The sequence below is a fragment of the Fundulus heteroclitus genome, chromosome 6 (genome assembly GCF_011125445.2).
Source record: "Fundulus heteroclitus isolate FHET01 chromosome 6, MU-UCD_Fhet_4.1, whole genome shotgun sequence".
Classification (NCBI taxonomy): Eukaryota; Metazoa; Chordata; class Actinopteri; order Cyprinodontiformes; family Fundulidae; genus Fundulus; species Fundulus heteroclitus.
Window position 1 is genome coordinate 307992 of NC_046366.1, and position 20507 is coordinate 328498.

At 40.5% G+C, this 20507-nt stretch overlaps 2 protein-coding genes across 7 annotated transcripts in view; one reads left to right on the forward strand and one right to left on the reverse strand.

The window, feature by feature from the left end:
* Positions 1-20507, reverse strand: part of LOC118563371 — a 274277-nt gene that overhangs the window by 183036 nt on the left and 70734 nt on the right. The gene's annotated exons all lie outside the window — the stretch shown is intronic.
* On the forward strand, positions 7675-9467 carry LOC118563372. The gene is made up of 3 exons (XM_036137804.1): positions 7675-8222; positions 8313-8595; positions 8710-9467. Exons 1-3 carry the CDS (start codon positions 7966-7968, stop codon positions 9367-9369), a joined length of 1200 nt encoding a protein of 399 aa, XP_035993697.1. The 5' UTR covers positions 7675-7965; the 3' UTR covers positions 9370-9467.

Consider the following 20507-nt stretch of genomic DNA (forward strand, 5'->3'; position numbering starts at 1 on the left):
ACAAGCTTTGAGGACCCTGGGGATTACACCATTGGGGCCTGCAGCTTTGCCAGAGTGGAGTCTGGTCAGCTGTCTTCTCACCAGGTCAGGAGTGAAGGACAATGTAGAGGTAACGGTTGTGGGAGGGGTGAGGTCCTCCGGTTGTGGAGGATATGAAGTGAAGCAGGGGGGAGGGGTGGAGTCGGTATATGTGGATTGAGGTGGAGAGGAGCAGACAGGGGGTCTACAAGGAGGAGGAGCAGCAGAGACTTGTAGGGGATGGGCCGCATTATCAAACCTATTGAAAAATAAGTTAAATTCATTGGCCCGGTCCACACGACCTTCCAACCCCATGCCAGTAGACTTCTGGAACCTGGTGATGGCTCTCATTCCACTCCACACATCCCTCATGTTGTTTGTCTGGAGTTTGTTCTCCAGCTTTCTCCTGTGTTTGTCCTTAGCCTCCCTGATTTTACGTTTGAGTACCCCCTGCACTCTCCTCACGGTTGCCATCTCTGAACACCTTCTTCTTCTCATTCAGGATGGCCTTTATGTCCTTGGTGATCCATGGTTTATTGTTGGCGTAACAGGTGACAAGCCGATCCACACAGAAGTTGATATAGTCCGTAATGCACTCTGTGAGCCCATCGATGTCCTCCCCATAGGGCTCACAGAGTGCAGGCCAGTCAGTCACTTCAAAGCAGGCATGCAGTGCCTCATAAGCCTCCTCCGACCACCTCCTCACAGTCCTTGTGGTTGTAGGCTTCCTCTTCACCAGAAGCACATAGCAGGGTTTGAGGTGAACCAGGTTGTGACCTGCCATGCCCAGAGGGGGGAGAGAGGAGGAGATGTATGCATCTTTATTGTTTGCATACATCAGGTCCAGGGTCCTCTCCTCTCTGGTAGGGCAGTTCACATATTGTTTGAAGGTCAGCAACCATGTCGCCATGAACTTTGTTCATGTTGACATGATGTTGAGGGCATTGGGTTGTTTGTTTGTTTAACAAAGAAGAACCCTGCTCCGGCTGGGGAGGAAGAAGGACGAATAATCCCCGCTTTCAGGGAGTCTGAAATGTACTTTTGCATGGCCTGGGACTCGGGAACAGAGAGAGAGTACAACCTACCCCTAGGGGGTGTTGTCCCAGACAGGAGATCAATACTGCAGTCATATGGCCGATGAGGAGGTAACGCAGTGGCCCTACATTTGTTGTTAAACACCTCCCTCAGGTCATGATAAACTTCTGGGACTTTAGAGAGGTCCGGATAAACCTCCTCAATCTCGTTCTCAGGTGTATGATCCTGCTGAGCGGAACGTAGACAAGAACCTGAACAAGCAGGTGCCCACCCAAGAACCTCCAACCTCTGCCAGTCAATGTGAGGGTTGTGCTTGCGCAACCATGTAGAACCTAGTATAATAGGAACCTGAGGTGAATCGATTATGAGGAATGGGCGGAGCTAGAACAGGTGTGTGACATGAGAGATCAGACCAGGCAACAGTGCCGAAATCATGACACATTTACCATTTACACACCACACTATCCCAGTTCCTTGGTTGCTCCTCGCCTCCTAGTGACGATCTGCGGTACTACTGCTCTCTGGAATTGAAGGCGGGACAAAACAAATAAAAATGACAGCGCTTGTAACATTCAGGATGTTATGGTTAGACAGAGTCGGCTTTTGGGACGTGGATAAGACAAATTAACGTCTAATAAGGATTTACAGACGCAGGAAACAACGACAGACACTGAGGTTCATCACAATGCTAAGCAGAATCATCTCTGGAATCGTGTGGCATGGTAAGGAAGCTAGTATTTTTATTAATGTCTGAAATTTGTCTGAATGGAGTGTGAATCGGGACGTGTAGCCAGACACGCCGGAAAAACCGCGGACAGTCAGCTGAATGTAAGGGGATGACACGGTGTGCTCATGCGCTCTTCGTTATCATATAACCGGGATAAAAAAAACAGTTCGAGACCTACTCAGGAACTGGTCTGCAGTTAGCGCAGCCCAGTTATGTCTAGCGCGGTCTAGTTCAGTCTGCTGACCATTTACACACAAGAGTTATCTCGGTTACCGAGCTTGGACTGGTCTTGGCTCGGTTAAAAAAGTGTAGTGTAAATGGGCCTTTAATGTCCCAGTCGGCCCGGACGTTGTTAAAGCCATCCATGGAGGCAATGTGGTCCGTAATGTCCTTGTGCAGCCATGTGTCAGTGAAACACATCAGACTGCACTCTCAGTACTCCGGTTAGCTCTGCGTTAGCGCCGTTTGCTCGTCCATCTTGTTGCTAAGGGACCGCACGTTTCCCATAACGACAAGGGGAGACACAGCTTAAATCTTCTCCCCTCAATAAGCCCGTCGCGTCTCGACCATCCTTTCATCCCCCGATGTTGCTTAATATTTTCACCAGTTGAAGGAAAAGTAGTGAGATCTTGTTAAGTGATGTAAGTGACCATTTATCAGTTTAATAAAAATAACCATTCTGATGCAATGAAAATAATTTCAGAAATTTTTTTTAAGAAATAGGTCATTTCGGTTGTGGGAGCACAGCCTACGGTAGGCTGTACTCCCACAAACTATATATCGAAACGTTCGTCTCGACGCCGCAATCAGGGCTTTTTGTACCATTTCCAGTTACGGTTCCCCAGGAGTGAATGCTGCTTGTCGGGACTTTGATTCAATCAACTGGTTTCCTTATATAGGACATTTTTGACCAATCTGTATAATCTGACCCAATCTGTATAATATGATTGAACTTGACTTTGTAAAGTGCCTTGAGATGACATGTTTCATGATTTGGCGCTATATAAATAAAATTTAATTGAATTGAATTGAAGAACCCCTAGAAGCAGTGGTGGTTCAAGACCAAATTTAGCAGGGGAACCAGGGTGGGGCCAGTGTTTTTTCATGGGGGCAAAGAACAAAAGATTGGGAGGGGGGAACAGGTCAATATTTCATCATTTAATATATTAAGGAAGCCATAGAGCTAATTGTGGCTCTGGAACTGCAGGTTGCAGACCCCTGCCCTTTTCTCAGTACGGCTGGAGCCAAACGTGACACAGCTTAATTTTTCAATTACTGTTAGAGTAAAACTGTAATCATAAAAAATACAACTGGTCCAATTGTATCTTTGTCAGCATACATCATCGCAAGAAATGTATTATCATGTCTTTAGTACAGGGGCCATAACAGGGGCCAGGACCAGTTCTACAGGGGCACTGGCCCCTGTTGGCCCCTGTCTAGATGCGCCCCTGCCTAGAAGCACTTAAAGATGACATTAGAAAAGAGAACTGGGATGAAATTTTTCTAAATGATGTAAATAAAGCTCATGATTCTTTCATGATTTTACCGTAAGGCCAATATGAAAAGAACTGTAAACTTAGACTAAAGACCCTTTTTAGCCTTTCAATAAGTGTTTTTAGGCTCTTCGGCACAGTTTTACAACTTTTCTAATTATTGGAGCAGTTTGCCAAAACAAAAGAAACAAGCCAAAGACTTATAAACTTTTAAGTGAACCAAAGATGGCCATTTACTTGTCCCAAAGAGACAGACTGCAAGAGGGACCTCACCTTGATGCTGTGGCTCTGTGGAGGTGCAGGATTAGACTGGAGTTTCACTTCCACATTGCCACGCAGAACATGGAGGATTTTATGAAGTTGTGGGGTCTCAACAAGATTTTATGTAATGTGTCCGAAAAATGAGAACTACAATATAACAAGCTCATTATTTAAGTATTTTAACTAAATGATACATGTTTTTAATTAGATTGTTTAATTATTTGACCATTTGTAAATAAAGTTTTGTTAAAAAGTCAAAAGTCTTCTGTCAAGGACCGTTCTTGGTGAACCTAACACACAGAGAGTTTATTGAAAGATGGTGGGTTGTGGATGATGGTAACCAGGGAGGCTGTACCGGACTGGAGCAGGAGGATGATGACAGCAGTTTCTGGACTGAATTTCCTTAATTAACGATAGCAGGTGGAAATGATCAAGTGAGTGGAAAACTGGTTTTATTTCTAGTCTAGGTCTTGTTTTGGATTCTTTCATAGCTTCTGCACGGTTATAGTTAGGCGCCCGCCTATGCATTGAAAATGCATGGTGGAGGCCTTATACTATGCACCTAATAAGGGGTTCTTTATTATTAGGCGCCCGCCTATGCATTGAAAATGCATGGCGGAGGCCTTATACTATGCACCTAATAAGGGTTTCTTTATTATTATTTTTTTTAGGCGCCCGCCTATGCATTGAAAATGCATGGCGGAGGCCTTACACTATCCACCTAAGAAGGGTTTTTTTATTAAGCGCCCGCCTATGCATTGAAAATGCATGGCGGAGGCCTTATGCTATGCACCTAATAAGGGTTTCATTATTGTTTTTTATTCTTCCGTCACCGTTAATACAGCCCGAACCGTAGGCTGTGCTCCCACAAGCTATATATCGAAACGTTCGTCTCAACGCCGCAATCAGGGCTTTTTGTACCATTTCCAGTTACGGTTGGAACAAAATTTGCAAAAAAAACACAGAAAAATGGTCATTTTCAACACTCTGCTGTGTCGTCATGCTTTCACCTACGAACATCATTTAGCTTCCAGTTTGTAGATATACCTTTGAACTATTCAGAAGTGAAAACGGAATGTAGATATCTTTTATCGTTTTCTCATCACGCCATTTTCAGTTACCATGGTGACAAAATTCTCCAAAAAACACTGAACAACTTGAGCATACTCGCTCAATTTTCACTCTACGTAGACAAAGTATACATCAAAACGTAGGTCTTTTTGTCTGGATTCAGAAAATGTATCCCTCATTGGTGTAGGATTTATAGATTTTTTCATCACGCCATTTTCACCTACCCTGGTGACAAAATTGTCTAAAAAAACAACAAACAACTTTAGCCTACTCGCTCAATTTTCACTCTACGTAGATAAATTATACATCAAAATGTAGGTCTTTTTGTCTGGATTCAGGAAATGTAACCCTCATTGGTGTACGATTTATAGATTTTTCGCAAATCACCTCAGACCGGCAACAACCCCAAACCCTCCCCAAATTGAGCTGCAGTTGTTGGGAGTTTTCCGTGCAGCAGAAAGCCAGCCAGGGCTGGTCAAAGCCATAGGCATACTAAGGGGCCGCTTGGGCCCTCTGGTGCAATGGGGGGGCTCTCAAATTTTCCTTTTTTTTATATATATATATATATATATATTTTTTTTTTACAAGTAACAATTCAATAATCTCAGTTATACGCACCACCAGGCGGGCGCCTTCTTCAACTTTTTCAGAAGTTGAACGATTCTAGTTAGGCGCCTGCCTTGCATGTGCAATGAGGAGGCAGTGCCTCCCAATGCAAATGCATGGGCAGGGCCTATTACTATGCACCTCTAAACGGTCTCTTTATTAATTAGGCGCCTGCCATAGCATTTGCAATGAGGAGGCAGTGCTGTGCGAAGCACATGCATGGGCAGGGCCTATTACTATTCACCTCTAAAGGCGTCTCTTTATTAGGTGCCTCTTACTATTACTATTCACCTCTAAATGGACAATATCTTATTAGGCGCCTGCCATAGCATTTGCAATGAGGAGGCAGTGCTGTGCTTCGCACAGCACTGCCTCCCAATGCAAATGCATGGAGGCACCTATTACTATGCACCTCTAAACGGACTCTTTATTATTCTTTATTATTTCACGATTAATGCAGCCCGAACCGTAGCGTGCACCCCCACGATATAGGTACCAAAACGTGCGGCTCGGTCGGGAATAATGTGCTACTACTTTTATTGGGGTTTCGAGTTACCATGGCAACGCAATAAGCGAAAAACCACCCCCAAAAAACCCATAGGAATGAATGGAGTCGGGTAGAAAGAAAGCCTCAAAAAAGCCTCCAAATGACCATTTTCAACGCTGTACTGTGTCGCCATGCTTTCACCTACGAACACTGTTTAACTTCCAGTTTGTAGATATATCTGTGACCTACTCAGAAGTGAAAACGGGATGTGGATATCTGTTATCGTCTCTTCACAGTTACTCCTCAAAGCTCATGTCCAAAAATCAGCGAAATCATCGTTTACAATGAAAGTCAATGACGGAATTCTCCAACTGCTAGAGTGGCCCACTCTATCTTTTTTAAAGATTTCAAAACTCTGAACAACTTGACCTTACTCGCTCAATTTTTACTCTACGTAGACAAATTATACATCAAAACGTAGGTATTTCGATTCGGGAAATGTAACCCTCATTGGTGTGGCATTTATAGATTTTTCGCAAATCACCTCAGAGCAACACAAACCCGAAACCTCCCCCATTCATTTCCTATGGAGCGGTTTTAAAAAATGACGTCTAAAAATCCAAAACATCACATGTTTTCGCATCGTCACTACTCCTAAACCGTTTTATGTACAGACATGAGACTTTCACACATGAATGTCCCAACTCTTCTGGCACTCACAGAAAAGGAATTTTGTGGATAACTGTTACTGTTTTTCCGCAGGAACAATTTGTTCGGGAGTAGCGAATGTTCAAAATCCTAAAAACGCTTCGGAGCTGCATTTTCCCACATCAACCACTTTTTTACATCGTCGCTGTGTCTACACCGATTTTTGTACAAACATAAAAATTAGCTTCAGGGTCATCAAAAGCCTGCTGATACTCATGGTGAAAGAATTATTTTGATATCTCATACTTTTTGAGTTACAGCGATTTGTTCGGGACCCTTTTTAGAGGATTTCTGAAAATCCATAAAAATCCCCTTTAGATCATAATTTTTTACGCCTTTATTAAACTTTTTCCAGCAAAAAACGATAGCTTTTCTTCTTCCCCTATCCGTTACGAACTAAACGCAGAAAAAATTACGTGTCTACCATTTATGGATCAGGAGATATGAAGTGTTGTTCGGGGCAAAGTTCTCCATCATAATCCAATGGGACTTTTTGTGACCAAAGTGTCTGCACTTCGGTAGACTGGCCCGCTGCAGGTGGGTGAGTGAGTTTCCATGACGACGGAACTCTGAGGGCCAGAGGGAGAAGCTCCATTGGGATACAATGGCAACTTTTGACGCCCGCTGCAGCGGCTGTGATTAATGTAGGAATCTGAAATTCGCACAGTCACTTCCTCTTAACATTTTAAAATTTTCATGTGACTTTCAGCCATGTGTCAGTTTTTTTGCCCCATTTTGGATTTCCTATGCTTTCCTATTGGGCCTTTGCTTCCAACAGGACCTGGCATGATAACAAGACATGACCCAATTGGGCCAATTCAGCACCACCCACCTGTGGGAAATGGTGCTACACATCATTTTGGTCAAATGTTGAGTTCTGGGCCCAGATGTGGTGAGGCTGAGTTGCTAAAGGAGGCCAATGTGACCCATGAACTTTGGTCACGTTTGGTGACATTAAGTATTGGCACCCCTATTTGAGGCACTTCTCAGTACAGGATTTGGACCAAACTGACAGAGTACAATCACCTGGTGATATTGAACACAACCTTGTTAGCGGCTAACGGTTAGCATGTAGCTAGGACACATTTCTCAATACTTATGTCACTTTTTCAAAACTCTTCACACAGTGAGCACAACAGAAGTATATGTGGGCTAAACTGTGGATCATTTATCATTGCTTTGGCACAAAATGCATTCAATGACTACATCTTTCAAATTACATTAATTCTTTTCTCACTTCGACACAACAACCGCCAAAAATCTGTGTACCTACAGGACAATTTGCACATGCTTACATACTGTTTTCAAAACTGTTAAACTTATGTTCAAAACAATAACATAATACAAAACTGAATAAGACAGCAATTTGCTACATTTCTACAGGAATATTTTAATGAAATATATTTTACATCTTAAAATTAAATGCTATAAAAATAAGTGGACAATTGGACCAACCACAGCTGATTCTCATTGTAGATGAACATCTACACAGGTGTTACTCTTTCAATTTCATTACAAAAGGAGACAACTGCTGAATAGTTTTGTATTGTGATGTAAACATGGACCCAGCCAGAAACAGAGAAGTGGCTGAAAGAGGAAGAAGAGGGGCTGGGAGGGGGCGAGGAATACGTATGCGTGGTGGAAGAAGAATAAGAGGAAGACCAAGAGCTGTAGTTTCAGATGAGATCAGAGCTACTGTAATTGATCATGTTGTAAATCATGGTCTCTCAATGAGAGAGGCTGGTCAGAGAGTGCAGCCAAATCTGCAACGCTCAACAGTGGCATCTATTGTTAGAGTTTTCCGGCAAACCAACAGGTAACTTGTATTCTGCAAGGGCATTTGACTGCGTTGCACATTACAGAAGTAAATAGACTTGTGTGTAATTGCTTCTGCATTTCTGCTTAGGAGTCAACGGTTACCTCACACAGGTGGGAGAGGAAGGATGCTCACTGATGTGCAGGAAACTGCCATTGTTGATATGGTCATCAGAAACAATGGCATAAAACTCACTGAGATTCGAGACACAGTTTTGGCAGACAACATTACTTTTGCAAATATTCACAGTGTAAGCATCACAACTATTTCTAGAGTCCTGAAAAAACATCAGGTAAGGATGAAACAGTTGTACACTGTGCCTTTTGAGAGGAACTCTGAACATGTCAAGCAACTCAGGAACCAATATGTCCAGGTAAGATCACAATAAAATACAGAACTGTTTTTGAACAAAACACACACAAAGAAATTTTTTTTAGGTAATGTTTACTACTGTAACAGCTTATGTTGCCTTGTGGATTTATTATAGAGAGTCATGGAGATTGAAGGCAGGCAAACGCCCCACATTTTCATCTTTGTGGATGAGGCAGGTTTCAACCTGGCCAAAACACGGCGACGAGGAAGGAATGTGATTGGGAAGAGAGCCACAGTGGATGTCCCGGGCCAGAGGGGTGCCAACATCACAATGTGCGCAGCAATATCCACTGATGGACTGCTGTTACACAAACCACTAATTGGGCCATACAACACTGAACGTCTCCTTGTGTTCCTGCATGATCTCTATGGAAGGGTTGTGCTAGGTGAGGAAAGGGATGCAGAGAGAAGAAATCCACCAACATTTATAATTGTATGGGACAATGTGGCATTTCACCACTCTCGTGCAGTCACCGAGTGGTTTGCAGCCCATCCCAGAATGGTGTCACTTTTCCTCCCACCTTACTCTCCATTCCTCAAACCCATAGAGGAATTCTTTTCCTCATGGAGGTGGAAGGTTTATGACCACCATCCACATAATCAAATGTCCCTCCTGGACGCAATGAATGCTGGATGCCTGGACATATCAGCAGAAGATTGTCAGGGATGGATCAGGCATGCCAGAAGATTCTTTCCTAGGTGTATTGCCCTAGATGACATAAGATGTGATGTGGATGAGAACCTGTGGCCAAATGGAGAAGACCGAGTAGATTAGCATTACTATTGTATCTGTATCAGTGGATGATGTGAATACAAATTCTTGTATTTTGGAATTACTCCTAAAAACAAATAAAAGACATAAAATATATTGAAGCATTCTGCATCATGTCTGATTCATTCCAGTAACCTCTATTGCAGTGAATTATTAACCGAGATTGTATAATGCTACATGTTGTTAGTGTTTTTTAGGTCATTGTTTTGTGGGTGACAAAGTGTGTTTGTTGGCTGTCAACCTTTGCTAGTGTTATGGAAGAATGTGTTGATTTGAGATATGTATGAAGTGATTTGGTAGTTTTAGTGCATTTTGAATGTGAAATGAACTGCTGTGCCAAGCTGAAAGTTGGTTTGGAGAACTGTGTGAAGAGTTTTGAAAAAGTGACTTAAGTATTGAAAAATGGGTCCTAGCGACTGTAAAAAACTGTAACTGCCACTCCAGCTTCGCCTCTTGCTCGTCTCCAGGTAGGGGCAGACTTAGCCACTTTGGGGCCCTAGGCCAACTTTTACCCTCCATGTCTCCCCTGAGTATGAAAGATTGTGCAGGGCTTCATGCTGCAGTACTGAGACTGAGAGCAGAACAACATTTACCTGTAGTCTGTCCCCTGGCCTCTACAGCGAACCGTGTTGGCCCACACATCAGTACGATGGATGAGCATCAGTGTTATTAGTGTCCAGTTTTACGTTAAACACTTGCTTTCAGTCCCACCATTTAAAACTGGGTTTAAAACTGGGTCCAAATTCCTTTATAATCACTATTCTAAAACGGTATTAGTAAGAAAAGTACAATTTGGATTAATGCCAATCCCTGTGTAGAACAATGTGATATGAAAGTGTTGGGGGGATTGCTTTCATGGTTTCCTCCAGCCCTTCAAAAAGATCTTGTATTAAAAGAAGCTCATTTAATCTAAAAATACATCACTAGGTTATTATTCTGGAATGGTCAGCTGAGATACTCAGAATATCCTTAGAAACTACCATATTCTGTTCTTTGATGAAATTGAAATCACATGAAAGACTTACCGTACTGACATCCATTGGTTTAGAATCAAATCCAGGTAATGATAGCATTAGCCTCAAGATAACCTGAGTAAATTTAAAATCAAGTAATCAAATACGCTTCTCCTAAAAGCAGCCCCATACCATCACACTACCACCACAAACATAACCCGGTGATACTGAACACAACCATGCTAGCGACTAACCGTTAGCATGTTGCTAACCAGAAGTAGCTTTAGGAAGGTCCTATCAACTTCTGCTTAGCCAGGGTTCCTCTGCCTTTACAGACAGAGAGAGGGCTGCAGCTGTCAATGAGTCTCCATGACAACGCTGCTAGCAAGAGGCTCCTAGGAGGTCCATTGACTTAACATGGCACCTTTCGATGGCCGATGCGGGGGCTGTGAAGACCGTAGGAAGCTGAAATACGCAGTGTTGCTTCCTGTTGCTATTTCTGATGGTACGGTACACACCAAGTGGCAGGCGCCTTGCTAAATTTCTTCAGAAATTTTCTAGTTAGTAGGCGCCCGCCTATGCATTGAAAATGCATGGCAGAGGCCTTATGTTATGCACCTAATAACACAGGGTTTCTTTATTATTATTATTATTATTGTTTATTAATCTTTCGTCACCGTTAATACAGCCCGAACCGTAGGCTGTACCCCCACAAACTATATATCAAAACGTGCGTCTCGACGCCGCGATCAGGGCTTTTTGTACTTGACACCGTTTCGACTTACAGTTGGAACAAAATTCGCAAAAAACACTTCTTAACACAATTGACCTCTCAATAATGCACGGCTGAGCATGACACTGGTGTTTTGGTAAAGTGGGTTAGGTGTCGGGCTGCGAAGCAGAAGATCGAAAGTTCGAATCCAAGCTGTGCCAATTTTAGAGAATTACATTTTCACCCAATATTTCATTTCCCTTTGGCTTTAAAAAACGATTTTTCAATTTAAATCAATACAGTTCACCTCATGCCTTTAACTTTTTTATTCACATATTTAATTTTTTCATGCTACATTGAAGTATTTAATCATGTTTTAATAACACCAATTTTCCATGCTGCTTTAATGCAGACCTTCTCCTGTTGGCTCTTGGCTCATTAGCAGGCTCATTTGTTGTGGTCTCTTGTCATTCACACAGAACAATAAACCGTGCCAGCCGACATGAGTTTTACAAACGGCAAAGCTTTGTCTTAAGCAGAAACGTGCCTCTACTCCGCGCTGCGTTCTCAGACCAGTGTGATGCATTCGCGACCGTCAGAAAGCTATGGTGCATTCAGGAGCATGGGACATTTCTAATTTACAATAATAATTTTTTTTTTTACAAGTAACAATTAAATAACTTGAACAACTGGTATAAATGAATGATGATAAAGGAATTTATTTAACATGTTTAAATTTATTTATTTATTTATTTAACACGTTTTAAGAAAACATTAAAGTATTTTATGTATTGTTTATTAATTTATTTTATATTAATACTTAATCTCCTCCTTTTCCTGTCAAATCCTGCCTCAAGCATTTCGCTGGCTCTCCTTATTATTGTAAACTTTGTAATGTAACGAGAGTTCAGGGACATCCTACAATCAGGCTTAGGCTACTGGAGGACATCAGGGCCAGTTTTTCTCACTCTACTGATTTCTACTGTTCTCCAGTTTTGCATTGCATTGCATTGAAATGAAAGTCACATTTCCTGCCACAGTTGTTTGCTGCTTCTCCACCAAAGCCAGGCCTGCAAGCTCTCCACCATCAGCCATCACTTATCAGTTACCCTCCTTCACTGCCTCGAATTTTAGTCATACTCAAAAACTGCTAGTTGAAATAATAATTAATTTCATTATTATTTTCTGTTTAAATATCCAGTCATATTCACTGAATTAGAACATCTTTTTAGAATGTTTTTTAGTCTGAAAATGACAAGTACCTTTTGAAATTAACCTTAATGCAGGTACCAAACTTGTCCTTAAACCACAATAATTGTATTTATTTTACTACTATAATGTACTATTTTAATCTTAAATCTTATTTTTATTAGTTGGGACGGCTGCCAGCACAACACTGCATTATGTCCTCGTGACAGAACTCATCGCTAGAAAATAAGTCATCTACAGGGGTTGGACAATGAAACTGAAACACCTGGTTTTAGACCACAATCATTTATTAGTATGGTATAGAGCAGAGGTGTCAAACGCGGCAGCCAAATGCATTATCATCATTCAACAATGATTACTGAAAAAGACGTACTTCGTTCCTGCAGTTCCTATACTGTCCACGAGTGGCGCTGTGTATTATTCAGAGCAGACAACAAGCAGTACTCTTTGAGTTTCGGTCAGAGGTGAACTTCTCCGTCTTGTTGCTGCTATTGCTTGCAGTGCTGTGCTGCCGTTTTTCCTAAATTACTGAAGGATATTGTTAAATCAAGTCCATTAACCCAGACGAAGGGTTCCATTGGGTGTTTTCCTTGCAACTACGTGATGGTGAGTCGTTTATTTAATGTCGGTTTTATATTATGGTAGAAATGCGGTGGCTAGGCTACGCCACTGAGCTATATGCTACACGTATTGACATCTTAAAAATGATCTTATAAGCTTAAAAGATCATTCTACTATTGTTGACTTTGGTCTCTGGTGACATATTCACTAATTCAGTGAATATGACTGGCCTGATCAGTGGCTTCTAGCTGAAGCGACTGAAGCTGTGTGCTAACTTTTGATCTCTCCTCTATTGGTCCAAATATTATTACTTCAGTTTTGTTTTTATTCAATTGAAGAAAGTTTTGACACATCCAGCAAGATGTGCACCAACAATTTGTCCTCCTTTGAACTCACCCATGTCACCCATAATGTTGTGTGCATTGCAATATTTTGAGCAAAACTGTGCTCTTACCCTGCTAATTGGACCTTCACACTCTGCTCTTATTGGTTCAATGTGCAATTAATGAAGAATAGCCACCAGACCGGAAATTTTGCCTTTAACGGTCATGCCCACCACCAGGCGGGCGCCTTCTTCAACTTCTTCAGAAGTTGAACGTTTCTAGTTATTAGGGGCCCGCCTATGCATTGAAAATGCATGGCGGAGGCCTTATGCTATGCACCTAATAAGGGTTTCTTTATTATTATTATAGTACCGTTAATACAGCCCGAACCGTAGGGTCTACCCCCACATACTATATATCGAAACGTTGGTCTCGATGCCGCGATCAGGGCTTTTTGTACTTGACGCCGTTTCGGCTTACGGTTGGAACAAAATTCACCAAAAACCATTTCTTCAACACAGTTGACCTTTCAAAAATGCGCGGCCTAGCACGGCACTGGTGTTGTGGGGGAGTGGGTTAGGTGTCGGGCTGCAAAGCAGAAGATCGTAGGTTCGACTTCAAGCTGTGCCAATTTCAGAGAATTACATTTTCACCTAATATTTCATTTCCCTTTGGCTTTAAAAACGATTTTTTCATTTAAATCATTAGCCAGATTAATTTATCCAGCATATATCTTAAATATTCCAAATACAATATTTCATTTCTCTTTGGCTTTAAAAAACGATTTTTTCATTTAAATCAATAGCCAGATTAATTTATCCAGCATATATCTTAAATATACCAAATACTACAATAAAACAATCAAATTCATCACAATCTCTTTAATCTTACATATGAAAAGTTATCCCTCGAGCCCTGACGTCAATAGTCCGTCGATTTAAACACAAATACGCCGCACAGTGCCGGGGTATCGTTAGTGTGTTCAGCTTGAATCAGCAGGTTAGGGTAGCAGGTCGACCGCCCCAAGATGGTGGCCGTAATTCGAGGGGCGCTGTGTATTATTCAGAGCAGACAACAAGCAGTAGTCTTTGAGTTCCGGGTCAGAGGTGAACTCCTCCATCTTGTGGCTTGCTGTGCTGTGCTGCCGTTTTTCCTAAATTACTGAAGGATATTGTTGAATCAACCCAGAAGAAGGGTGTTCCATTGGGTGTTTTCCTTGCAACTACGTGACGGTGAGTCGTTTATTTAATGTCGGTTTTATATTATGGTAGAAATGCGGTGGCTAGGCTACACGGCACTGAGGGATGGCAGTAAAAGCCTAACAGCAGCGCGATCTCTCCTGCGCTGCAGCGCCGGTAAAGAGCTGCGTGAAGCTGACACCCCACCCACAGAAAAAACTCTGTTAAATAGACGGAATGGTTAGTGCTTTGTTTGTGCAGGTTTGTGCCGTTAAAATTAGCGTTTGTGCTGTTTTGGTTTTGAAGATATTAAAGAATATTTGTTAAGGTCATCCAGAATTCACCATCTCCCCAGTTTGCTTCGAATCCGATCAAACTGGGCTACTTTTTTTAGTGCTTCGTTTGTGCAGGTTTGTGCCGTTAAAATTATCGTTTGTGCTGCTTTGGTTTCGGAGATATTATGAATTTTAATTTCAACCGATGACGTCATCCCAGCCTGCCGCTTCAAAATAAAGTGCTACGGTAAATCATATGTTATTGTCGTCACTGGAAAAAACGTAAGTCTTTTTAATATATTTCTACTGATAAATCAGTAACATTACTATGAAGTTGTGTCATCTACTGAGCCTCCCCCCCCTACAGCATTCTTATAAAATGATTTATATATTTCTGCTTATTGGCAAAGATCTCTTGGGACACATGTTTTTGTTTGTTTTTTTAGTTTCCTGACTGAGGGGAGAGGCTGGAACAGTCTCTGTGCAGGATGGCTGGCGTCCTTAATGATGTTCCTCATTTGTGTAAAAAGATGTGGTCAGCTCTACCGTTTGGTCTCAACACTTTTCTCAAGAAAGCAGTTATTAATTTTATATTTTTCTTTTATCATGCAAGTTGTTTTAGCTGCTATTGTAAAATGTGTGTTATATTGTTTTGTACTTTATTCCTGAATAAATATTGCGATTTATTTTGTCTCATTTAAAGAACTTTACTTTAGATAGCAATGTCAAGTGACATTGCCAAAAAAGGCATTTCATTTATTAGAATGTTCAACTGTTTTCATAAAGTCTATTTTTCCTAATCAGAAGGGTTTATTCTTCTTCGAGAGTATAATGTTTATAACATTTTCAAACAATAACTTGGTTATAGTTGATCTTAGTAGTCATAGTTCATTACTCCTCTGAATTAATTAGAATAGCAAACCTTTATTGCTCTACAATAGGGAGATTTGGGGGTGTCTGCACCTAACAAAAGGGCAATTAAAGTATACAGGCTTATATAACGCAGAAAACATACCCAAACTAAAATCAATAACAGAAAAACTGCAAAAAATAAATCACACTGGTCAGCCTATAAAGTATGACAACATTAAAATTCATAATATCTCCGAAACCATAGTAGCACAAACGTTAATTTTAACGGCACAAAGATGCACAAACACAGCACTAAAGAAGTTGACCACTCTGGTTTGCTTTGGCTCCAGCTCAGCACCAGCAAAGGAATAACAATGTAGCGCTTTATTTTGCAGCGGCGACCTGTGGTGACGTCACCGGCCGGAATTAAAACTTATATTATCTGCGAAACCAAAGCAGCATAAACGCTAATTTTAACGGCACAAACCTGCACAAACGAAGCACTAAAGAAGTTGACCAGCTTGGTTGGATTCAAAGCAAAATGATGGGATGGTGAACTCTAGATGAACTTAACAAATATTCTTTAATATCTTCAAAACCAAAACAGCACAAACGCTAATTTTAACGGCACAAATGTGCACAAACCAAGCACTAACCATTCCGTCTATTTAACTGAGTTTTTTCTGTGAGTGGGGTGTCAGCATCTGACACATGGCCTTTGGTGAGCTTTGGTGACATTAAGTATTGGCACCCTTTTTGAGGAACTTCCCAGTACAGGATTTGGACCAAACTAACAGAGTACAATCACCCGGTGATACTGGACACAACCATAGACATATATAAAGAGTAGACCCCGCATCGACCGCTCTCGCCTATAGGCGCTGACGAGATTTAGGGGCGCCATCTTGGGGCGGTCGACAACTCCGCTCAGTCTAATGTGTTAACCAGGTGCAGAATCAATTTTAATCAACTATAACTCGTTTAATGTTGAACTAATTTTCACATTTGTTTAGCTTAAAACTTTAAAACTATAGCTATTATAACAAATGGTCCAGTGCGTTTAAATAATCTTAGTGGGGTTAAAAGTAATAGAATATTCTGACATGATGTATGTATGTTTCAAAACACAGCCACGCACACATTTTTTATAATTTTTTTTATTGCTATATAAACAAACACATTTGTACATGTACATATGTACATATACTTCCCAAAAAGAACCCGTGATGGGCGAAATCTGTAAAGTAGTAACCTTTATTTTTTTTACAATTATTATATACAATTAAATACACTATAGTATATTGAAACCATAGAACAAAACCTTTTTACCGGCCCAAGCATTTGTTTAACAAATGAAAGTACTATATAAACGTTTTTTTTTATTATTATTTACAAATAAGCTGTAAAATAATAATTTTAATCAATACGAACTGAAGGCTTCAAATTGCGGAGATCAGCGTGGCCCACCGCGACCCGAGTCATTGGATTAGAACGGGAGAAAATTAAAAATTATTATAAAAAAAATATAAAGTACAGTAGGACAAATAGTGACTCGTGTGTATTTCACTGCTCTTTTGACTGAGGCGCTGCATCCGTGACTCCGCTCTGTAGCGTTTTTTTCTTCTAAAGCCCGCGGTGCAGGTGAGGTTTTTTTTTCGGGAGAAGAACACATTTTTATCGGTAGTTGTCACTCTTTTTTCAAAAAAGATTCTTATAAACCGACACGCCACCTGATGAGAACTGTAATGAACGGCTCATCAATGCAAATCCGTGAAGCAGCGAGACCGTGAAAGGTGAACCGCAATATAGCGAGGGTTCACTATATATATATATATATATATATATATATATATATATATATATATATATATATATATATATATATTATATATGCTGTTTATTCACTAATGTCTAACAACAACTTTGTATCTCCTAGTATTAGAAAACTTACATTCTGATCAAAAATATAAACAATGTCTTTTCATCTTGCTTGTGAAAAGTTATCCCTCGAGCCCTGACATAAATCCCTCGATTTAAACAAAAATGAGCCGCACAGTGCTGAGGCATCATTAGTGTGTCAGCTTGAATCAGCAGGATTAGGTATCAAGTCGACCGCCCCAAGGTGGCGCCCGTAATTCCTGCGCAGCGACAGTCAATGCGGGGTCTACTCTTATATTATGTCTATGGACACAACCATGTTAGCGGCTAACGCTTAGCATGTTGCTAACCGGAAGTAGCTCTAGGAAGGTCTCACCAACTTCTGCTTCACAGAGTTTGTACTTCCTTTAGTAGTTTGTAATGCCTTTAACATTTTTATTCACATATTTCATTTTTTCATGTTACATTGAAGTATTTAATCATGTTTTAATAACACCAATTTTCCATGCTGCTTGGATGCAGACCTTCTCCTGTCGACTGTTTTTTTTTGGGGAGGCTTAGTTGCTAAAGGAGGCCGATCTGACACATGGCCTTTGGTGAGCTTTGGTGACATTAAGTATTGGCACTCTTTTTGAGGAACTTCCCAGTACAGGATTTGGACCAAACTAACAGAGTACAATCACCCGGTGATACTGGACACAACCATGTTAGCAGCTAACGCTTAACATGTTGCTAACCGGAAGTAGCTCTAGGAAGGTCTCACCAACTTCTACTTCACAGAGTTTGTACTTCCTTTAGTAGTTTGTAATGCCTTTATCATTTTTATTCACATATTTCATTTTTTCATGCTACATTGAAGTATTTAATCATGTTTTAATAACACCAATTTTCCATGCTGCTTGGATGCAGACCTTCTCCTGTTGGCTGGTTTTGATGAAGACAAATCCTTTTCACACTCAGAAGATTTGATTTAAAATCCCCAAGCGATAAAAGCCTACGACCAAGGAACTCGGAAGCTTTGCCTTTGACGGTTACGCGCACCACCAGGCGGGCGCCTTCTTCAACTTCTTCAGAAGTTGAACGTTTCTAGTTATTATTATTGTTTATTAATCTTCCGTCACCGTTAATACAGCCCGAACCGTAGGGTCTACCCCCACATACTATATATCGAAACGTTTTACTCGACGCCGCGATCAGGGCTCTTTGTACTTGACGCCATTTCGACTTACGGTTGGAACAAAATTCGCAAAAAAACACCGAAAAATGGTCATTTTCAACACTCTACTGTGTCGTCATGCTTTCACCTACGAACATCTTTTAACTTCCAGTTTGTAGATATATTTTTGAACTATTCAGAAGTGAAAACAGAATGTGGATATCTTTTATCGTTTTCTCATCACGCCATTTTCAGTTACCGTGGTGACAAAATTCTCCAAAAAACACAGAACAACTTTAGCCTACTTGCTCAATTTTCACTCTACGTACACAAATTATACATCAACACGTAGGTATTTCTGTCTGGATTCAGGAAATGTAACCCTCATTGGTGTACGATTTATAGATTTATAGGTCTTTTTGTCTGGATTCAGAAAATGTAAACCTCATTGGTGTAGGACTTATAGATTTTTTTCATCACGCCATTTTCACCTACCCTGGTGACAAAATTGTCTAAAAAACAACAAACAACTTTAGCCTACTCGCTCAATTTTCACTCTACATGCACAAATTATACATCAAAACGTAGGTATTTCTGTCTGGATTCAGGAAATGTAACCCTCATTGGTGTACGATTTATAGATTTTTCGCAAATCACGTCAGACCGGCAACAACCCCAAAGTCCAAATGATGTAAAAAAGACCGAACAACTTCAGCCTACTCGCTCAATTTTCACTCTACGTAGATAAATTATACATCAAAACGTAGGTCTTTTTGTCTGGATTCAGGAAATGTAACCCTCATTGGTGTACGATTTATAGATTTTTCGCAAATCACCTCAGACCGGCAACAACCCCAAACCCTCCCCAAATTGAGCTGTAGTTGTTGGGATTTTTCCATGCAGCAGAGAGCCAGCCAGGGCCGGTCAAAGCCATAGGCATACTAAGGGGCCGCTTGGGCCCTCTGGTGCAATGGGGGGGCCCTCAAATTTTTTTTTTATTTATTTATTTATTTTTTTTTACAAGTAACAATTAAATAACTTGAACAATTGATATAAATGAATAATGATAAAGGAATTTGTTTAATTTATTTAATTTTGTATTCAGAAGTTTTAAAAAAACATTAAATTGTTTCATGTATTGTTTATTAATTTATTTTATTTTAATTACTCTATTTATATGTATGTATTAATGTATGTATGTATGTATGTATATGTATATATGTGTATATATATATATATATATATATATATATATATATATATATATATATGTAACAGTAAATATCTATACATATATGGAAGAGTAAATATGTTTCACCTCACTAGACAGAATAAAAAAGAAACAGCGGATCCATCCCTCTGGAAACGTGGATTTGGTCGACAACTAAGAAGACAGTTTCTGGTTAACATTTTTGCATGTGGTGTTTTTTGCTTCTGCTGTTTATAAAAGAGCTTCTGTGTTTGTTATAGGGCATTCTTGGATTTAATGCTGGGAGGATTATTGCTGTCATGTTCCTGGTCTCTGTGTGCATATTGTCACTGCTTTTTCCAAATAGGGGACATATACTGGAAGCCATGGCTCTGGGAGCCACCGTGGCTCTTGATACATCACAAAGACTTGCTGTCTTGGTCACAGATGCGCCAGCAAGACGTGCACCAACAATTTGTCCTCTTTTGAACTGTGGTATGTCACCCATAATGTTGTGTGCATTGCAATATTTTGAGCAAAACTGTGCTCTTACCCTGCTAATTGGACCTTCACACTCTGCTCTTATTGGTTCAATGTGCAATTAATGAAGATTGGCCACCAGGCTGGTCCAATTTAGCCATGAAACCTCCCACACTAAAATGAGATGTGTTTCAGTTTCATTGTCCAACCCCTGTATATAGTGTATTTCACTTACTGAATTGAGTTACTGAAATAATTGTCTATACTTTTATTTATTAAGATTTAATTCTAGTGTTTATGTAAGGCAGAGGTGAACTGGGGTGATGTGCTCTACTTTCTTGGTCTTAATGAGGACGCAGGCAGCAGCGTTCTGGA

Excerpts from the sequence above, each read along its gene's own strand:
- LOC118563372 (XM_036137804.1), top strand. The coding sequence starts at position 7,966 with ATGGACCCAGCCAGAAACAGAGAAGTGGCTGAAAGAGGAAGAAGAGGG. Across the intron at positions 8,223-8,312 it reads GTTTTCCGGCAAACCAACAG|GAGTCAACGGTTACCTCACA; the intron begins GTAACTTGTATT and ends ATTTCTGCTTAG. Across the intron at positions 8,596-8,709 it reads TCAGGAACCAATATGTCCAG|AGAGTCATGGAGATTGAAGG; the intron begins GTAAGATCACAA and ends GATTTATTATAG.